This window comes from Camelina sativa, chromosome 16, assembly GCF_000633955.1.
Source record: "Camelina sativa cultivar DH55 chromosome 16, Cs, whole genome shotgun sequence".
Lineage (NCBI taxonomy): Eukaryota > Viridiplantae > Streptophyta > Magnoliopsida > Brassicales > Brassicaceae > Camelina > Camelina sativa.
The window spans coordinates 18,289,804-18,310,765 of record NC_025700.1 but is presented as its reverse complement, the minus strand read 5'-3'; the positions used below and the strand labels follow the sequence as shown (position 1 = coordinate 18,310,765).

The 20,962-nt window shown below is 37.0% G+C and overlaps 7 protein-coding genes across 7 annotated transcripts in view; 4 read left to right on the top strand and 3 right to left on the bottom strand.

The window, feature by feature from the left end:
- The window catches only part of LOC104751061 (RING-H2 finger protein ATL11-like), a 3,405-nt gene extending 2,462 nt beyond the window's left edge, over positions 1–943 (top strand). Inside the window, exon 2 of the mRNA XM_010472938.2 lies at positions 1–943. Coding sequence (XP_010471240.1) covers positions 1–724 — 724 coding nt within the window. The 3' untranslated portion in view covers positions 725–943.
- LOC104753149 (hydroxypyruvate reductase-like) lies at positions 1,842–2,816 on the top strand. Its single transcript, XM_019237790.1, has 5 exons — positions 1,842–1,968; positions 2,095–2,222; positions 2,348–2,419; positions 2,515–2,632; positions 2,719–2,816. The coding sequence occupies exons 1-5, from the start codon at positions 1,842–1,844 to the stop codon at positions 2,814–2,816; spliced, it is 543 nt and encodes a 180-aa protein (XP_019093335.1).
- Positions 2,789–5,325, top strand: LOC104753792 (hydroxypyruvate reductase-like). Its single transcript, XM_019237789.1, has 9 exons — positions 2,789–3,386; positions 3,489–3,618; positions 4,037–4,181; positions 4,308–4,435; positions 4,561–4,632; positions 4,728–4,845; positions 4,928–5,025; positions 5,152–5,193; positions 5,287–5,325. Exons 1-9 carry the CDS (start codon positions 3,289–3,291, stop codon positions 5,323–5,325), a joined length of 870 nt encoding a protein of 289 aa, XP_019093334.1. The 5' UTR covers positions 2,789–3,288.
- Positions 5,326–8,122, top strand: LOC104751059 (hydroxypyruvate reductase-like). Its single transcript, XM_010472935.2, has 10 exons — positions 5,326–5,760; positions 5,863–5,992; positions 6,411–6,555; positions 6,682–6,809; positions 6,935–7,006; positions 7,102–7,219; positions 7,302–7,399; positions 7,526–7,567; positions 7,661–7,873; positions 7,964–8,122. Exons 1-10 carry the CDS (start codon positions 5,663–5,665, stop codon positions 8,030–8,032), a joined length of 1,113 nt encoding a protein of 370 aa, XP_010471237.1. The 5' UTR covers positions 5,326–5,662; the 3' UTR covers positions 8,033–8,122.
- Positions 8,079–12,770, bottom strand: LOC104751060 (receptor-like protein kinase HSL1). The gene is made up of 4 exons (XM_010472936.2): positions 12,324–12,770; positions 8,971–11,408; positions 8,675–8,883; positions 8,079–8,581 (listed from the first exon to the last, which is right to left on the bottom strand). Exons 2-4 carry the CDS (start codon positions 11,331–11,333, stop codon positions 8,220–8,222), a joined length of 2,934 nt encoding a protein of 977 aa, XP_010471238.1. The 5' UTR covers positions 11,334–11,408; positions 12,324–12,770; the 3' UTR covers positions 8,079–8,219.
- On the bottom strand, positions 16,599–18,399 carry LOC104751058 (E3 ubiquitin-protein ligase RNF170). Its single transcript, XM_010472934.2, has 5 exons — positions 18,133–18,399; positions 17,401–17,591; positions 17,151–17,252; positions 16,975–17,026; positions 16,599–16,892 (listed from the first exon to the last, which is right to left on the bottom strand). Exons 1-5 carry the CDS (start codon positions 18,221–18,223, stop codon positions 16,780–16,782), a joined length of 549 nt encoding a protein of 182 aa, XP_010471236.1. The 5' UTR covers positions 18,224–18,399; the 3' UTR covers positions 16,599–16,779.
- LOC104751057 (MICOS complex subunit Mic10-like) lies at positions 18,523–19,952 on the bottom strand. The gene is made up of 3 exons (XM_010472933.2): positions 19,754–19,952; positions 19,270–19,397; positions 18,523–18,691 (listed from the first exon to the last, which is right to left on the bottom strand). Exons 1-3 carry the CDS (start codon positions 19,884–19,886, stop codon positions 18,677–18,679), a joined length of 276 nt encoding a protein of 91 aa, XP_010471235.1. The 5' UTR covers positions 19,887–19,952; the 3' UTR covers positions 18,523–18,676.

Genomic DNA, 20,962 nt, shown 5'->3' with positions numbered 1-20,962 from the left:
GTTCCATCCTGGTTGCATTGACGCTTGGCTCCGCTCTCACGCTACGTGTCCTCTCTGCCGCGCTGATCTTATTCCCGTACCGGGCGAATCTATAATTCAGATACCCGATTTAACCAACGACCCTCCCGGTTCTGATCCGACCGGTGATCGGATTAGAGTTTTGGGTTCACCAGACGCGCGGTTGCTTGATTCAGTGGCGTTGACCTGTAACCAGAGCATGCCACGTAGGTCAATGTCTACCGGATGGAGTTTAGCCGGAATATTTACCAATCCTGATTGGACCGGTCAACATTTGCAAAATCTCGACCGGTTCACACTTAAATTACCGCAAGATATTCACAACAAGATACTGCATCCCAGCCTTTCAAAAGGCCACGCGGCGTTACCGCAGGTAATGAGTTCAGCGAGAGGCTACAGAACCGGAAGCTTAGGAAGCGAGCGAAACTATTTCTATGAACGGTTCGACCACCAAGATGGCCGGTTAGACCGTAGACCATTCTCGATAACTCCTCCGTACCGGACAGGCTCGATCAATAATAGCACGTCTCCTCCAGACGGCAGTAGCGACCAGGTGCATGCTGGTTCACCCAAAAGTTTGCTTCTAGCGATGAAATCACCGTTCGATCGGTTGTTTCTTGGAAAGAACAACAACAACAACAACGTTGGTGAACGTTCGTCGGATCACCTTCGTTCCGGCGATGCTACTCCGTCACATACTGTGTAAATTGGTTATTAAGAACGTCTCTTGTACATAATTTTTGTTTTTTTCTGCATTCTTCGTTTTCGGTTTTTCAAACGTTACGTTACGGAACAATCGAGCATACGAGGTCCAGTTCTGTTTTTTTTTTTCTTTCCCAATTTCATTAGGGTTTAATATGATATTTTATGAAATGTTGGGGTTAAATTGTAATAAACTATTTATACGGAAAACGTATTGAAATTATGTAAAAGTCTTGATCAAAGTATACAATAAGCGTTTGCAAAATTGTGTGTCTGATGAGAGTGATGACGATTATGTACAATATCGCCAAAGCTACCTTACGAAACAGGAACTCAAGCTTCGCTTCGCTACTCTACTCTCTCCAGGCTCGTTCTATCTCCAGGTGAATCAAAAAAAAATTCAACCTTTGTTCTCGAATCTTAACGGCTTCACTATGAATTTGTAGATCTATTACATCAATTTGGATGTTTTGTGATGTTGGTTCAGGCAAAGTAAGCCCGAGAGAATGGTTGAGACAAATGAGATGAATGTAACTCGTGTTCTATGTTGCGGTCCTTATTTTCCTGATGCCTGCAATTTCACCAGAGAATATTTGCAACCTTACCCTTTTATTCAGGTTTGAACTATTTAGATTTCTTCCAAGTTCTCTCCAAATTAGTAAAGTTGAAAACTTTACTCTCCTAGACTAGTTTACTGTTGTGTAGTGTCTACTGTTTGAGTTTTGGTTTAAAACTTTGTAACCTTATTCCAAAACTTTCTTATAACAAGTTATTAGTATTATTGAACGGATTTATATGTCTGGTGCAGTAGCTACTAGCGTAGATGCGAAAGTCTGCAAAATAATTTTAACTAGCTGACAAATACGTTATACGTATAACACAATTGGAACTAGAGTCATGTATCTTGCTTTATAAGTTGTCCTGTTAATTCTAACCTATAAGAAACGTTCCATATTATATACTGAGAGGCCCATTTAGTTCTTATATGAGATGGTTGTTGTTTATTATGTTTTAATGGTTTGGTTTTACATATAGGTCGATATTGTCCATTACCGTGATGTCCCTGAGGTTATAAAGNGTCAGTGGCGTTGACTTGTAACCAAAGCATGCCACGTAGGTCCATGTCTACCGGATGGAGTTTAGCCGGAATATTTACCAATCCTGATTGGACCGGTCAACATTTGCAAAACCTCGACCGGTTCACACTTAAATTACCGCAAGATATTCACNATGGTGTTGGTCTCGATGGTATCTGTCTCTCTTTTCTTATCCATTATTAATACATGATTAAGCATAAGTATATTATACCTCATAGATGGACCAAAAGAAAGCTGTAGTTTATTTACCTTTTTTCATGTAATTTACTTCTGGCAGGTGTTGACATTGATGCTGCAACTAAACATGGGATTAAGGTGGCTAGAATTCCCAGTGAGGGTACTGGAAATGCAGCATCTTGTTCTGAAATGGCTATATATCTTATGCTGGGCCTTCTGAAGAAACAGGTGGCTTATTTATTTGATTTGCCTCTGTATGGTTCCATTAGTATATCTCTTAATTCCCCAAGTGTTAGTTCTGATATTGCTTTCTTAGTTATAATTCATTCGTACGGTATGTTATTTTATTGCAGAACGAAATGCAAGTATCTCTGAGAAGCAGACTACTTGGAGAACCAACCGGTGACACGCTTCTCGGTAAAACAGTGAGTCTCAGTGTGTCAGTGTCTTAAATCTGCATTCGGTATCTTTGGTATGTATCCCTTCAAAAAATGTTTTCTTCTTTTTTTCTATTATTCAGGTTTTTATCTTAGGATATGGAAACATTGGAATAGAGCTGGCTAAACGGTTGAAGCCATTTGGATCGAGAGTAATAGCCACAAAAAGAAGCTGGCCTGCTTCTATCACTGACTCATACTGTATGGGCTCTCTGTTAACTCCTCTGTTTGCCTTGACAAACCCAATCATGAGGTCTAGTAATTTGTTAACTTGTATCTTCAGCCAGTCTTCTTGATGAGAAAGGTAGCCATGAAGACATTTACTCATTCGCGGGCAAAGCTGATATANAATAACACCTCCGTACCGGACAGGCTCGATCAATAATAACACGTCTCCTCCAGACGGCAGTAGCGATCAGGTGCGTGCTGGTTCACCCAAAAGTTTGTTACTAGCGATGAAATCACCGTTCGATCGGTTGTTTCTTGGAAAGAACAACAACAACAACAAAAACGTTGGTGAACGTTCGTCGGATCACCTTCGTTCCGGCGATGCTACTCCGTCATATACTGTGTAAATTGGTTATTAAGAACGTCTCTTGTACATAATTTTTTTTTTTTCTGCATTCTGCATTCTTCGTTTTCGTTTTTTTAAACGTTACGTTACGGAACAATCGAACATACGAGGTCCAGTTCTGTTTTTTTTTTTTTCCCAATTTCATTAGGATTTAATATGGTATTTTATGAAATGTTGGGGTTAAATTGTAATGAACTATTTATACGGAAAACGTATTGAAATTATGTAAAAGTCTTAATCAAAGTACAATTAGCGTTTGCAAAATTGCGTGTCTGAGAGAGTGATGACGATTATGTACAATATCGCCAAAGCTACCTTACGAAACAGGAACTCAAGCTTCGCTTCGCTACTCTACACTCTCCAGGCTCGTTCTATCTCCAGGTGAATCAAAAAAATTCAACCTCTGTTCTCGAATCTTAACGGCTTCACTATGAATTTGTAGATCTATTACATCAATTTGGATGTTTTGTGATGTTGGTTCAGGCAAAGTAAGCCTGATAGAATGGTTGGGACAAATGAGATGAATGTAACTCGTGTTCTATGTTGCGGTCCTTATTTTCCTGATGCCTGTAATTTCACCAGAGAATATTTGCAACCTTACCCTTTTGTTCAGGTTTGAACTATTTAGATTTCTTCCAAGTTCTCTCCAAATTAGTAAAGTTGAAAACTTTACTCTCCTAGACTAGTTTACTGTTGTGTAGTGTCTACTGTTTGAGTTTTGGTTTAAAACTTTGTAACCTTATTCCAAAACTTTCTTATAACAAGTTATTAGTATTATTGAACGGATTTATATGTCTGGTGCAGTAGCTACTAGCGTAGATGCGAAAGTCTGCAAAATAATTTTAACTAGCTGACAAATACGTTATACGTATAACACAATTGGAACTAGAGTCATGTATCTTGCTTTATAAGTTGTCCTGTTAATTCTAACCTATAAGAAACGTTCCATATTATATACTGAGAGGCCCATTTAGTTCTTATATGAGATGGTTGTTGTTTATTATGTTTTAATGGTTTGGTTTTACATATAGGTCGATATTGTCCATTACCGTGATGTCCCTGAGGTTATAAAGAACTATCATATATGTGTGGCAATGACGATGAAAATGGATTCATATGTTATATCTCGTGCGAGCAAGATGAAGCTTATTATGCAGTATGGTGTTGGTCTCGATGGTATCTGTCTCTCTTTTCTTATCCATTATTAATACATGATTAAGCATAAGTATATTATACCTCATAGATGGACCAAAAGAAAGCTGTAGTTTATTTACCTTTTTTCATGTAATTTACTTCTGGCAGGTGTTGACATTGATGCTGCAACTAAACATGGGATTAAGGTGGCTAGAATTCCCAGTGAGGGTACTGGAAATGCAGCATCTTGTTCTGAAATGGCTATATATCTTATGCTGGGCCTTCTGAAGAAACAGGTGGCTTATTTATTTGATTTGCCTCTGTATGGTTCCATTAGTATATCTCTTAATTCCCCAAGTGTTAGTTCTGATATTGCTTTCTTAGTTATAATTCATTCGTACGGTATGTTATTTTATTGCAGAACGAAATGCAAGTATCTCTGAGAAGCAGACTACTTGGAGAACCAACCGGTGACACGCTTCTCGGTAAAACAGTGAGTCTCAGTGTGTCAGTGTCTTAAATCTGCATTCGGTATCTTTGGTATGTATCCCTTCAAAAAATGTTTTCTTCTTTTTTTCTATTATTCAGGTTTTTATCTTAGGATATGGAAACATTGGAATAGAGCTGGCTAAACGGTTGAAGCCATTTGGATCGAGAGTAATAGCCACAAAAAGAAGCTGGCCTGCTTCTATCACTGACTCATACTGTATGGGCTCTCTGTTAACTCCTCTGTTTGCCTTGACAAACCCAATCATGAGGTCTAGTAATTTGTTAACTTGTATCTTCAGCCAGTCTTCTTGATGAGAAAGGTAGCCATGAAGACATTTACTCATTCGCGGGCAAAGCTGATATAGTTGTCGTTTGTTTGAGGCTCAACAAAGAAACGGTAATGGTTCCACTTCTCCTTCATTATAAACTTATCAAGTACATGGCTCTATATGCAAGAGTTGTTCTTGGCTATAGCCTATATACATTGAATATAATTTCTGCATGATGATCTTATAACTTTCAGGCGGAGATCGTGAACAAAAAGTTCATATGTTCAATGAAAAAGGTGATTACCAAGAGCTATTCATATATGAAAAGAAACAAGTTGGATTAGATTGTAATTGACTGATGACTGCTGATGTCTCTTTTGTTGTTTCAGGGTGCTTTTCTTGTAAATATTGCCCGNAAACGTTGGTGAACGTTCGTCGGATCACCTTCGTTCCGGCGATGCTACTCCGTCATATACTGTGTAAATTGGTTATTAAGAACGTCTCTTGTACATAATTTTTTTTTTTTCTGCATTCTGCATTCTTCGTTTTCGTTTTTTTAAACGTTACGTTACGGAACAATCGAACATACGAGGTCCAGTTCTGTTTTTTTTTTTTTCCCAATTTCATTAGGATTTAATATGGTATTTTATGAAATGTTGGGGTTAAATTGTAATGAACTATTTATACGGAAAACGTATTGAAATTATGTAAAAGTCTTAATCAAAGTACAATTAGCGTTTGCAAAATTGCGTGTCTGAGAGAGTGATGACGATTATGTACAATATCGCCAAAGCTACCTTACGAAACAGGAACTCAAGCTTCGCTTCGCTACTCTACACTCTCCAGGCTCGTTCTATCTCCAGGTGAATCAAAAAAATTCAACCTCTGTTCTCGAATCTTAACGGCTTCACTATGAATTTGTAGATCTATTACATCAATTTGGATGTTTTGTGATGTTGGTTCAGGCAAAGTAAGCCTGATAGAATGGTTGGGACAAATGAGATGAATGTAACTCGTGTTCTATGTTGCGGTCCTTATTTTCCTGATGCCTGTAATTTCACCAGAGAATATTTGCAACCTTACCCTTTTGTTCAGGTTTGAACTATTTAGATTTCTTCCAAGTTCTCTCCAAATTAGTAAAGTTGAAAACTTTACTCTCCTAGACTAGTTTACTGTTGTGTAGTGTCTACTGTTTGAGTTTTGGTTTAAAACTTTGTAACCTTATTCCAAAACTTTCTTATAACAAGTTATTAGTATTATTGAACGGATTTATATGTCTGGTGCAGTAGCTACTAGCGTAGATGCGAAAGTCTGCAAAATAATTTTAACTAGCTGACAAATACGTTATACGTATAACACAATTGGAACTAGAGTCATGTATCTTGCTTTATAAGTTGTCCTGTTAATTCTAACCTATAAGAAACGTTCCATATTATATACTGAGAGGCCCATTTAGTTCTTATATGAGATGGTTGTTGTTTATTATGTTTTAATGGTTTGGTTTTACATATAGGTCGATATTGTCCATTACCGTGATGTCCCTGAGGTTATAAAGAACTATCATATATGTGTGGCAATGACGATGAAAATGGATTCATATGTTATATCTCGTGCGAGCAAGATGAAGCTTATTATGCAGTATGGTGTTGGTCTCGATGGTATCTGTCTCTCTTTTCTTATCCATTATTAATACATGATTAAGCATAAGTATATTATACCTCATAGATGGACCAAAAGAAAGCTGTAGTTTATTTACCTTTTTTCATGTAATTTACTTCTGGCAGGTGTTGACATTGATGCTGCAACTAAACATGGGATTAAGGTGGCTAGAATTCCCAGTGAGGGTACTGGAAATGCAGCATCTTGTTCTGAAATGGCTATATATCTTATGCTGGGCCTTCTGAAGAAACAGGTGGCTTATTTATTTGATTTGCCTCTGTATGGTTCCATTAGTATATCTCTTAATTCCCCAAGTGTTAGTTCTGATATTGCTTTCTTAGTTATAATTCATTCGTACGGTATGTTATTTTATTGCAGAACGAAATGCAAGTATCTCTGAGAAGCAGACTACTTGGAGAACCAACCGGTGACACGCTTCTCGGTAAAACAGTGAGTCTCAGTGTGTCAGTGTCTTAAATCTGCATTCGGTATCTTTGGTATGTATCCCTTCAAAAAATGTTTTCTTCTTTTTTTCTATTATTCAGGTTTTTATCTTAGGATATGGAAACATTGGAATAGAGCTGGCTAAACGGTTGAAGCCATTTGGATCGAGAGTAATAGCCACAAAAAGAAGCTGGCCTGCTTCTATCACTGACTCATACTGTATGGGCTCTCTGTTAACTCCTCTGTTTGCCTTGACAAACCCAATCATGAGGTCTAGTAATTTGTTAACTTGTATCTTCAGCCAGTCTTCTTGATGAGAAAGGTAGCCATGAAGACATTTACTCATTCGCGGGCAAAGCTGATATAGTTGTCGTTTGTTTGAGGCTCAACAAAGAAACGGTAATGGTTCCACTTCTCCTTCATTATAAACTTATCAAGTACATGGCTCTATATGCAAGAGTTGTTCTTGGCTATAGCCTATATACATTGAATATAATTTCTGCATGATGATCTTATAACTTTCAGGCGGAGATCGTGAACAAAAAGTTCATATGTTCAATGAAAAAGGTGATTACCAAGAGCTATTCATATATGAAAAGAAACAAGTTGGATTAGATTGTAATTGACTGATGACTGCTGATGTCTCTTTTGTTGTTTCAGGGTGCTTTTCTTGTAAATATTGCCCGAGGTGGTTTAATAAACTATGAATCAGCTTACCAGAATCTGGAGTCTGGTCATCTAGGAGGCCTTGGAATTGACGTGGCATGGTCTGAGCCATTTGATCCAAACGATCCTATCTTGAAGTTTAAAAACGTTATTATAACACCTCACGTCGCTGGGGTTACCGAATATTCATATAGGTCCATGGCCAAGGTAAACTATCCAAGAAAGATCCACTCTTTTTGATATATCTTCTGCATTTGGTTGGATATGGATTCTAAACTATACTGTTGTAAAATGTAGATTGTTGGAGACCTCGCTCTTCAGTTGCATGAAGGACTTCCTCTTACTGGAATCGAAATCGTCAATTGATGAGATTGCATTTACGTCGTAATGTGAATTATGTTTATATAAGAACTTATACTTAATCCATGTCTCTTTATGATAACTCTTGACATTTCACTGCAAATTTATAAATATGAAAAACTAATCTCTCGTGTTTTGAACAAACCCATACTTGTAACCAAGTTATCCCGTCTATTATAACTAATTAACTAACCTATACCGTAATCTTCCCTGTTCTGTCAAGAGAATTGGAAACGCAGGGATCAGCGTCGTCAAGCTTTCTCACGATCTCTCTCATGCTCGGTCTGAGATTCGGGAGCTTTGTAGTGCAGAGAAGACCCATCTTCAGAACTCTAATCATGCTTTCTTCTACGTAAGACGACAAAACTTGCTTGTCCAAGACGTTTCGGAGGTTCCTCCGATCTTGTTGAATCTGAGAGTAGACATAGTCAACAATGTCTTTCCCCTCTCCAAACTTGTCTTCCATAGGCCGGAGACCTGTAACTAGCTCTAAAAGAACCACGCCGAAACTGTAAACGTCACTCTTCTCTGTCGCTTTGAAGGAGTAAGCCAGCTCTACAGCATCATCACATCACAACCACAACAAAACAAGGAATCAGTTCCAGTTACCATCATATGAGACAAAGTTGAAAGAAAGGCAAAACTCACCTGGAGCCATATAGCCATGAGTTCCAGCAACACAGCTCCATTCGTATCCCTTGTCTGCAACTTTGGCAACTCCAAAGTCCGCGATTTTCGACTCATAATCTCCATCAAGCAAGATGTTGCTCGACTTAATATCTCTGTGAATGATTGGTGGACAACAATCATGGTGCAAATACGTGATTCCTTTAGCCGCACCCACGGCGATTTTATATCTGTTAATTGACAAGAAGAGGCAACACAATTATAGATGATCCATTACTTGAACCATTTGAAAGGTTGATAGAGAACAAAACATTTACCTCTTGTACCAATCCAGTTCCGGTAGTCCACCTTTGATAGTCTGACGAAGAGCATGGTACAAGTTCCCATTCTCCATGAACTCAAACACCAAATAGCTAGAACCTCTTCCAACTAGGCAAGCGTAGAGCTTCAACACGTTTCTATGTCTGATCTTCCCAAGAATCTCCATCTCCGAAACAGAGACCTCTGTTCCGTCAACTGCTTCTTCTCCTCCTCCTCTCTTCAACCACTTAACCGCCACTGTCCCGCGACCCTTTTTCAAATCAACACGGTACACTTTTCCCGCGCTTCCAGCTCCAATCACATGATCTTCATCCAACCTACATATCTCCTCAGCATCAAGCTCCATCTGATGGAAAGACGCGATCTTCCATTTCGCATCCGCCTTGCTAACATCTCCGTTTTCTGAGTCAAGCTCCCGTATCTTCGCCACTCTGTAACGCAATGCCAACAAACCAGTCACAAGCACTACCACAACAATCGCAAGAGACAAGAACAAGAGAGTTCCATCCAGTGAACCATTCCTCCGTACATGTTGGTAGCCACTGCAAACACTAAGCCCCAAGTTCTGACTTGTTCTGGCGTTTTGGCTATCAACACAAAGCTTCTCGTTATTAGTGAACGCGGTGGATCCACCCACCGCTAAAAGATCCGGTGGTATTCTTCCTGAAAGTTGATTTTTAGACAAATCTATGAAACTCAGCTTCAACTTCACAAGACTCGCAGGAATCTCACCCGTTAGCTTGTTCCCTGAGAAGTCCAACGAGTTCAAAGAAGCAACCTGAGATAAACTGTTCGGTATTTCTCCAGTCAAGAAGTTCTTGGCAAGATTCAGATCAACAAGTTTGACACAATTCGTCAGTCCAAGAGGGATAGATCCTGTTAACGAATTGTTTTCAAGATGTAGAGATGACAACTCTTTCAACTCTCCCACTTCTGTCGGAATATCCCCGGAAAAGTTGTTGTCGCTCAGATAAATCCTCTCTATATTGGTGAGTTTACCAAGTTCACGAGGAATCTTTCCGGAGAATCTATTGTTCTGCAAAATGAGCTGGCTTAATTCCGTTGAACGTCCGATCATCGGAGAAATCTCTCCGGTGAGTTCGTTATCGCTGAGATCAATCATCTTAGCAAGTGGTAGATCCCAAAACCCTTCAACAACATGACCACTAAGACGGTTCTTGTTAATCCTTAGTCTCAAGAGAGACTTACACTCGGCGTAGGATCTCGGAATCTCGCCGGAGAAATCGTTCTGCAAGGCGAGCAAGAACAGTAGTTTCTTGTTTTGGCATAAGAATCTTGGAAACGGACCTGTAAACAAGTTCTCGGATATATCAACCGTGTCCAACGGCGAGAATTTGCCGATGTTAACAGGGAAGTCACCGGAGAAGTTGTTTCTGTAAATGGAAAGAGAAGTGAGGTGAAGAAGGTCGCCGAAACCAGAAGGGAACTCGCCGGTAAAGTTGTTTTCATGGCAGTGGAAAACTCTGAGTTCTTTCAAGATTCCGAGTTCTTGAGGTAAATAACCGTTTAGCTGATTAGAAGAAACATCGAATTCGCGTAAACGAGTCAAGTTCCTTATCTCCGGAGGGATTTCACCGGTTAATCTGTTGTTGAACAGCTCGATCTTGGTGAGGTTTACTAATCTTGTGATCAAGACTGGGAAATCACCGGAAACTGCGTTGTTGGCGATGTCGAAAGTGTCGAGACCGTTTAGATCAAAGATGGAGTTTGGAATCTGTCCGGTCAAGTTGGAGCGAGCTAAGAAGAGCCAAGTGAGTTTCTTTAAACGTCCAAGACTCACTGGAATCGTACCTTCATGGTAGTGGTTGTTGCCGAGGCCGAGAGATACCAACTGAGTCATATTCCCAATCCAGCTTTGGAACTCTCCGGTGAGAAAGTTCCCGGAGATGTCGAGAATCTCTAAGGTTTTTAGAGGAGAAAGGTTTGGGATTGTTCCGGAGAGTCGGTTTGAGGTGAGATTGAGGACTTTGAGGTTTGTGCAGTTGGTTATCTCCGGCGGGATTGTTCCGGAGATGAAGTTAAAAGGAAGTGATAACGTAGTTAGCTTTGTGAGAGCTGAGATTGATGGAGAAATGATTCCCGAGAGGTTGGCGTTGGCTAGAGATATACCGGTGACTTCGCCGGAGATCGGATCGCATGTGACGCCGCGAAACGCGCAGGGTGAATCGGATGGTTTCCAAGATTGTAGAACGTTGTGAGGGTCGTCGAGGCGGTTTTTGAAGCGGAACAGAGCTTGTTTCTCAACGGTCGATTCTACATTTGGCGGGAAAGTTGATAGGAGAAGTGTGGCGACCACAATGGTCATCATGCCTCGTCGGGGGTCCGGTCTTCTCGACATTCTACGGTGATATCCAAAAGGGTCAATTTCGCAGCTTAACCCTTCATCATGGTTGATGGATTGTCTAGCCTTCACCTACATAGAAAAATATATGAAAAATCACCAAACCAAAATAATATAATTAGTCGCAATAATCATCCACTCAGTCAGGCCTCAGGGACTCACTTTAAGAATAGATTAAAAAATAACAGTGGGATAAAAAGACAATCTAATAGGAAAATATATCAATGTCTATGTGGGATGGTAATTGTATTATGATGATTTTGCCAATTGTGTTTGTGTGTATTTTTTATATTCCGTACATGCATATATGAATTATTAATTATTATTCTTATGCAATAATAATGATGATTTTGTAAAAAAAATGGGGTCATATGATTCTTTCATAATTTTCTATAATTAATAAATAAATTTTGTAATTTATAGATTAGGTATAAAACAATCATTTCTATCTCAAAAAACTGATTGGTTATACAAAGGAATATATAATTTATGTAAATGGACAGATTAGGTACTAAAACATACACAAACTCCAGAAGTGAGCTTTAAAGGTACTCATTACAGTGCAGAAAGTTTTTTTTTTTTTTTTTGCTATATGACTAATTAAATTATTTGGTTTGAAAGCAAATGATCTATCTTTCACACTCTCCTTCTAAAATCTGTGAATAGAAGAAACTTAAAAAGCATTGAACTTTTACTGAAAAACAAAATAAAATAAAAAGAAGAACCCAACATTGAGTATAGATTAAGGATTAATGATTAAAAGTAATCAGAAATTAAACAATAAAGTTTAGAATTAATCACAAGGATAAAGTAATTATGTTATTAGTACAACTACTAACCTATACATTTGAAAGTTTGAAATTCACAGTAACTTTTTTCACAGAATCTATCCTTTAAAGAAAACAAAAATTGTGAGGCATAAAGATTCAAAACATAAAACCAAGAAAAAAGCAACAAATTAAACAAAAGATTAATGAAGATATGTACCTAATAAAAGTGGAGAACAATCCAGAGTCTCTCAGGTTATGATGAAGGCAAATTTGTGAGGGGATTCAAAGAAACAGAATCCAAAACAGGGATGAAAAGATTTTGATTTGTGGTTTCCAGAGACCTTTTTGTTGTGATTTTCTTGGACCACTTTCTAGGAAAAGATCTCTAGGTAACAACAAAAAGCACAAGAAGTTTTGATCTCGAGGGGGTTGCTTCGATTATCAACTGATTTGTAGATAACATGAATGAGGAATAATAAACTAAAAAGCACTTTTGTTTCTCTCAAAAGAAGAATTACAGAGAAAGATGTCTCCAAGAAATTACGAGAGAAAGAGAGAGAGAGACTGATTAGAGAAGATGGAGAGAATAAGAGAGAGGAAGAGACAAGAGAGAAGTTGTCGTTGAGACTTGGAGCCAAAAAGGTTTCATCATTTATCTAATCGACTACTCTCCTTCTCTCACCATACAATTCATGTTCGTGAATATTATAAATAAATGTTTTAAAAGTTTAATTAAAAAAATCATCTGATTAATACTGATTTTGACATATGTTGTGATGATCTTTCTTAATTGTCCGATTCTATAGTTAGTTAGTACAAAATAAAATCCAACAGTGCATATATAGTTTAATTTTTATATCAAACAACAGAGATTGACCTTTTTCAAAAAAAAAAAAAAAAAAAAAAAAAAAAAAATCGACGACAGGGACGNAAAACCATTCAACTTTCGGTTAATGTTTCTTGATGGATTTGATATAATAAACATTTATTCGTCGTCTGGAAAATATTCTTATTTAGTTTGTGTTTTTGTGATAACGATTAATAATCCTGTTTGGAATTACTAACAACTAGTTGTAAAAAAGTATAATACGTGAAACATTTACATTCATATTGTAGTTTCTACTGCTACTAATGGTAACAAGAAACTATGGCAGTGGTTGAAAACTTGGAAAACCCACAAATGAAGGTTATTAGAGTTATAATGAAGAACGAATCGAATTGATCCATAATATATAGTTAGGCAGATAAAAAGAACCATTTGGTTTCTTATATATGTACTGTTAATATTCCATTATAGCCTGGCGAAAGAGATTAAACCTAAGAAATAAAGGGAAATGAAATTGTTGTTGCGTGGATTACCCTTTTAAGTGAAGTTTGATAAGAATCGTCTAACCGCATCAATGTCCTTTTCTTTTTTATATTCTTCTCTCTCTCTCTCTCTCTCTAATTGTTATCCTCTTTGATCTGAATCAATTCTAAACTATCTCCAATTTTATTTCACACATTTAGTTTATTATGAACACTAATCATTGGTTTCTCATTGATATCGAAGAATGCCTACGACATAGTTTTACAAAAGTTACAACATAATTAAATGATTTAACTAACTAGGAAAATAGATTACGAACGTAATTAGGAAAATAACATATAAAAGAAACAAAATATAAAAATATTCGATGAAATCTTTCTTAGCAATACAAAAATAATAGATGGTAATATTACTATCCAGATTATCGTTTTCCTTATGTAATTTTGTTTTCATGCTTACTCTATTGGGTTATTCAAGCGTACACACCTTATCGAAGTTACCAATTATAGTAATAGTCCTTTAGGGCATCATTGGGGAACTTTTTTTGTGTTCTTATAAATATATAGTGAAAATAATGTTAGATCAATTGTTAAGATCATAAGTAAAAAAAATGGGAGAACTAATTATGGTGTTCTTAGAATAAAGATATAGTGAAATAATATTCATAAACATTTTACAAATTATAAAAACTTATAAAATAACATTTAAATTGCTTACTTATATAAAAGCAATTGTATACTTATAAATTAATATAATATTCTTAAACATATTACAATTATAAAAACTTATAAATTAACATTTAAATTGCATACTTATATAAATGAAATATTTTTTTTGTTTCCAAAAAATCTCGTCCAATCACATGAAGCCACGTCAAATAAGAACTGGGCTTAAATCAGTTCTACATAAAAAACTAAAAAAAGTGTTCTAAGTCACTATTCATTATTTTTATAATTTTTTTGGGCTTAGAACACCCTTGGTGTTCTCCCATTAATGATGGCGTTAGAGAGTTATTATTTATCCTACATGATATTTTTATATATTTTTACGACAATCTGGTATTTCTTATTTTATCGAAAGAGATCTAAGATAACTATTTTAAAGTGAGACAACACACGAGAAAGAAATCAGAGAAAATAAATTTAAAAAAAAAACACAATAATTGTAGGAGAAACACTAAAAAAAAAAAAACCTCTCCCCATACTATTTGGCCAAAATCAATAATGGTGCTAGTATACTTGAGAATCAATAATAATTTTGTTTGCGTAAATAAAACGTTGTATATAAAACACTAATGTATATAAAACGTTGCATCAGATTTATAGAGTTCAATGTATGAAATTTGATAATTTTCAGTGTTTTTGCTCTATACATAACACATCTATATATTTCATAAGGCTTTGTTGTTTGAACTAGTACTTTCTAGCTAGTTTAAATAAGAGAATGCTGTATTGGCCGTGAGGAAGTTACCTACTAATAAATTATCTTGCGATATGTAGTAGGTGTCGCCGTGTCGGTTGAATAGGAAGAGATACGGCTTAATAAACAACTATGCAAGTGAGAATCAACGAAAGATCTTGGATTTGGATGTTGACTTCCCCAGCTGTATCCCTTCCCCTTTCTCATTTGGCTCCTTTCTTCGCCCAGTCTCTTTCCATATGACAAAAAAAAATTCTATTGGTGGAGGCATTTAAGAAGTTTAAAGTTAATGTCACTAGATACAAACACTAGACTATATTATACTCATTCATCTTGGACTAAAACATTATTTATGTATATACTACTTAGATATTCGTTAAAAGATCGACACTTTACAAAAGTTCACGAAACTTTTATCTCGATATCAATCTACAAAATTACAACAATACAGAGTTCAGTGATCCTTAGAAACATATACATACATCAAGTGAAGGTGTGTTTCCGTTAGAACATTTTTTTTTTGTGTACCAAAATATATGTTCATAGTCTATCAAACATAACATTGAATTGTTGAGGTCTCAGTTTGAAGAATAGCTAAGCTAATAGTGAGAGTAGGTCCTGAAGGTAGCTAATTAATAATATAAATATTTACAATAATGTAAACGTGGGTGTCTATAATTTGTCGAGTAGGACCATCCAGCAATGATAATAATATTGATCGGACGAGAGAAGCTGATAAGAAGAGCATATCTGTCCTCCATACCTCTATATATTAACTCAACGTCACGTCAAAACATTATTATACATTTGTTCACAAGACAAGAAGATTATGCAACTTCATGGCCAATTTTGCGTATTTTACTATTTATATACTTTTGTATAATACCCCATAACACCAAATTCAACTCCTTTTACATTCGTTTTGTTCCTTTCTGAAAATGTGTTTGCCTTAAAGTGACAAGGGATGCTAATGAAGCTGAATGATGAAGAAGAAAAATAAGCGAGAATTTGGTAACCAGTGCATTTCTATTTATTAATGGCCAGGACAAACAGGCGGTGAGCTCTCAGTGGAGCAACGTCAATTTCGGAACATGCACATGAAAAAGATGAGTCTATCACGCGTATGTGTGTTTTGGGTGTATACATGTGAATAGAATCCACGAGCTGTACGTGTCGACGCACGTGTGACCGAGTTAAGACAAAAAAATTGTGGTTCTATCTTGTGGTCCACTCATCTATGACACATTGTGTTGTCTCTCTATGAATGGAAAATGTGTTCAACGGTTCAACTCTTGGGAGACTACTAATGGGAAGTCCACTTTTAGTTTTAGGCGAAACCATCAAAAAGACCTTTTGAAAACAGACCAAATTTTATACGTAGCTCAAACTTGTGGACATAGATTCTTGAAATACCAAAAAACTAGAGTAAATTGCAAAGTTGCGTGTGAGAATCCCTAATGAACTACTTGAATCTACAAAACACCAGTTTTGGCCAATAAAGATTATGGGATTCAACTATAAACGAATGTGAAGATCGTAATAACCCGTGAAGACTTTTCAGCAGCTACTGAGTTAAAACCTATCACGGTTTAGAAACGAGGACCACTCAATTACTGATCTGTGGCTGCTGAGAGAATTGAGATTGAAATAAATTTTCTGTTCCAGTCGTATGATGCCATCACCATCACCCATCTCAGAGTTTCTCAGTCAAATGGTCAAAACCATAATATACAAATTTGAGTGGAAGGGTCAAAAAGACTAGCGTAGAGGAAGTGGTAGGAAGATGATTGATATGTGGTTCAAACCTTTTTTTGTGCTGTGATCCTATCATCACACATTTCAGTTTTCCTTAGCAAAACAGAACAATTGTGTATTTGTAAAGAGAAGGGATAAAGACAGAGGAAAAGGTATAAGGCGACACATTATGTCGAAAACATTCTTTGATTCATGAACCGGCATGACGGAAGTAGAGAACAGAGCGGTACAGGGCAGCAACATGGAGGAAACAAATCAGGGCTATGAGAAGATCATCAAGCAAACCGACTATCCCCAAAACTCCTATAAGAAATTAGTTAAAGAAAGGATTTGTAAAAGGACAGTGAAACAAAGATAGGATTATGGGATTAGAAAGATGAATCACCTTCTGGAATGATATCTATTGGACTGACTATGTAAATAGCACTGAGAAACATCTGCATCCAATGCAAAGAAACTGCGTTACTCCCAGCAAATTTAGCTCCAAATAAAACAGTGTCAGTAACAACCTAAAACATGAATAATCTTTGTAAACAGAGAGAGATCAAGGTCGAACTTAACTGCGATATAAACCCGAGCTCTAATGACAAGTGGAAGCGTTCTTTGTGGATCCATCATTTCCCGCAACAACCTTCGTAGTAAGAAGGGAAGGTCTTGCATCCTCTGTCAAGTAATAAGGAATTCCTTATGAGAGAAACTCTACATATTTCAAGTTAAACCAAACTTATCTGGATTCATTTCATGGATCTCTTATCTATCTAAAAAGTTCAAAAGAAAGCAACTTTAAAAACAAAGAGATAGAAACACATACCTGAACTAAACTACTTGAATGCCCGCCAAAGAGTCTGTTGTACGTTTCAAGCTTACCAAGAACCTCCGCAACTGAACGGTCTCTGATTGTGTCCTCTGAAGGAACCAGTAAACTAATTGGACGACGACACAAAGGGCATTTACATGGCAGTAATGTAGATCCATGCGTCCACACCAGCATAATGCAATCTCCTAAACATAAATTGAAAAAGAGTTAGAGAGACAGAACAACCCAAAAAAAAAAAACTCCCCATGCTGCAATGCAATGGAACTGTGAACATGAAGAACACACAAAGCACAAAGATCATTGCCTCACAAACACAGGGTAAACAAAACACACAGAATCGACCATAAAGAGATTGAAACCAAGATACAAAGTAAAGGCTATGTAGATAAAGGTCCAAAAACTCTGAAACCACAGAGTCAACCCACATACAAAAATCTGTTACGGCAGAGAGGGTTAACAAAAATTCTTAAAATTTGGAAATTTAAGGATTTAGGATAAATCCATAAGCATATTTCATTCTAAATTCTGCAGTTGGATTCTAAATGCAAACGATCAGGATAGAGTTCTTAGGCAATAACGGTTAATAACGGATACGTTCAGGTCAAAATCGTCTGATCTCATTGAACCGACTTAGCAAAGACACAAGAAAAACTTAATCAAGATACAAGGAAACAAAAAAAGACTAGAAAGGATTGATTCAAAGAGAGAGAGAGAGAGAGAGATGACCGCAGAACCAATGGGAGCAATTGGCTTGACAAGGAGCGGTGAAGTGGGAATGACATATCGAACAAAGATCGTTCTCCGGTGGACTATTCATCTCTGACTCTCTGAGTTTCTTCTTCCGTTAAAGTTCTTCTTCTTCTCCTCCTCTTCGTCGTCGTCAAAGATTACGTGCTCGCAGGCTTTTTGTTTAGTCGGTGACTATGGCGGTCCATCGGAACTCGGATTGGTTCGGTCTTTTTTTTTTTTTTAATTAGCAATTCTTCAACACGATAGAAACGACATCGTTTGGCATGTGAATGAGAAAGAAGGACGCCCCAAATCATAGTAACAAACCTTATTGAGATTGGCGTGACTTGATGTAAACATTTTGAATTTAGTTGTTCAAAACCACAGTGAGTGAAAGAGATAACACACGTTTTTTTTAAAAAAGGAAGGTTTTTACATGTGAAATTATCTCAAATGACTTGGTCATTGCAGGTTTAAGGAAACAATTCAATTGCGTGATAGCTCTGTTTCTAAATACACCCGATCTTTGCATGCGTTTCTTCTACTCGTCCGCAGCCTGCAACAAGAAATAATCAGATTCACTCTTGTGTCCTACTTTCTCATGGATTTAAAAAGATTGATTGTTCAGAGAGAAATACGAGCTACATCTTTACTAAATAGACACTGGTGACCATTAGGAGGGTCTGGCACTTGCCACCCACCACCCGCATTCGAAACTAAATTTATCCTTCTACTTTTTGTTGTTGTTGTTGTTGTTATGTTATTCTACTTAATCGCACATTACAAATACGAGAGCACTAATTATGGAAGTTGCAAGAGAGAACTGCTTAGTGCTTACGACCTGGTACGTACCCACTATATGCAAGGATGGATACCTAAGCTCTATATGTTGTATTCACCAAATCCTTAGTTCAATAGCAATCACTACGACAAAAAACAGTCATGTACCTATTTTTACAGAAAAGGAAAACCATAACACTATGGACAATTCTCAGAAATTGGAATTAGCGACCCCTGCTCGATTTACAATCTCACCAACATTTGCTTCTTCCTAGTATCAAATTTGTATCCAAACTAATAAAGTATTGATTCCCTCAAAACAAAATGCATATACCAAAAGAGATTACAACTAACCTGAGATACAGAAGTCTCTGTTGAAGGCGAAGAAGGTGCGTCGAAAGAACGAGAGCAATCAGTGTAAGCAGAGCCAATACCAATTCCAGCACCCAAAGCTATCGATGACCATCTTGTAACGGGACTCCCTAAACAAAATCAGAAACTAGGTTATATAATATATATATCAATCTAAGTCTAAGGGAGAATACTAACTCAAACAACAATTCGGACAACATATGATTCAAATTAAACACTCTTAAAACCCTACACACTACGTATCTAATCCTCAAACAATCACAAGTTATCACTTATCAGAATATGACTCAAACAAACAATTGGGAAAATTATATGATTTCAAAATTGGAGAAATCAAACACTCTAAATCCTTATGTAATCACACTCTAAGAATCTGACTACGTATCGATTCTAAAAAGTAAAAACAGATAAAAAGTAATCAGAAGAAGAGAATCGAGTAATAAGGGGATATAGTGAAAAACCGAACTGAAGAGAAGAAGACCGGCGAATGCGCCGCCGAGGGAAGAGTAAACGAAGCGGCGGACGGTGAGATCGAGACATGCGTCCCACTTAGCATTCACATCGTACTCCGGTGGCACAGTTTCCTTTTTCTCTGTCATATCTCCGATTGATTTGATTTGGTCGCTCTCACAGATTTTTTTTTGTTCTTCCGTTTGTTCGTGAAGTTTCCTTCCTCAGCTTTTTTAACACACAAGAAACTTGGGCTTCTAATTGGGCTCAGTTGATTAGACAGTATCACTATTAGGCCCAAATCTTTCCGATCGTGTTTTTTTCGGTTTGGTGAGAGAGACTGAAAATTACATAGTATTTACTGAGAGACAAAATAAAAGAATTTTTTACAGTGTTTGATAGATACGTGGAGGCGGTGTCAGGTACGTCAAAAGAAAGAAATAAACGAATATATAACCAAAAATATGAAATTTTCACGTGGATCTGTTCTGTTTTTATTCTTCTTTCAAAAAATTGAAACAAAGATTATCATTCGATTCCAATTTCAGCCGGATTGTTTTGTCTTTGTCACTTTTTTTTTTCACTGAATAATATATATTAGAAAGGATGTTAGCTGTTTTATCTTTACAAAAGTACCCACTAACCAGCATACCAAAAAGAAGCAAGGGCAATCAAAATAGCCACCCTGAAAAGTTTTATAAACGAATAGAAGCACAATCAGAGACAAAATGATTATGAAGCCAAAAGGGATACCCGATTGCTACATAAGATTGACGGCGATCCTCTCTTGTAACACTCTTTGCGATTAGATGAGCGACAAGGTTAGAGCTTCTTTCTTCTAACGACATTTTCCACTGCAAAAAACTTCCCAAGACATTACCTACAGAGCGTGACTGAAACTTGAAAGAAGGCCAAGCTGGAGGTCTTTGAACAGCTCCCATAAGAGCCGAATCCTCAGAAGCAAAAACAATCTTATCAAAGTTTAGACTTTTCATACTTTCAATTGCCCATAACCAACATAGAAGACTAGCATCCATCTTGCTAAAAACTGAAGCAAAGGATCTTCGACTATGCATAAGAGTTTCCCCTTTCTCGTTTCTTAAAACCCAAGCAGCTCCTCCTGTACTCGTTTCTTTATCCCATGAAGATCCTAGGTTGCATTTTTTCCATCCTTGGACCGGAGGATACCAACCTTTTTTCCCCAAATCCGCTTTCGACCTCTCAA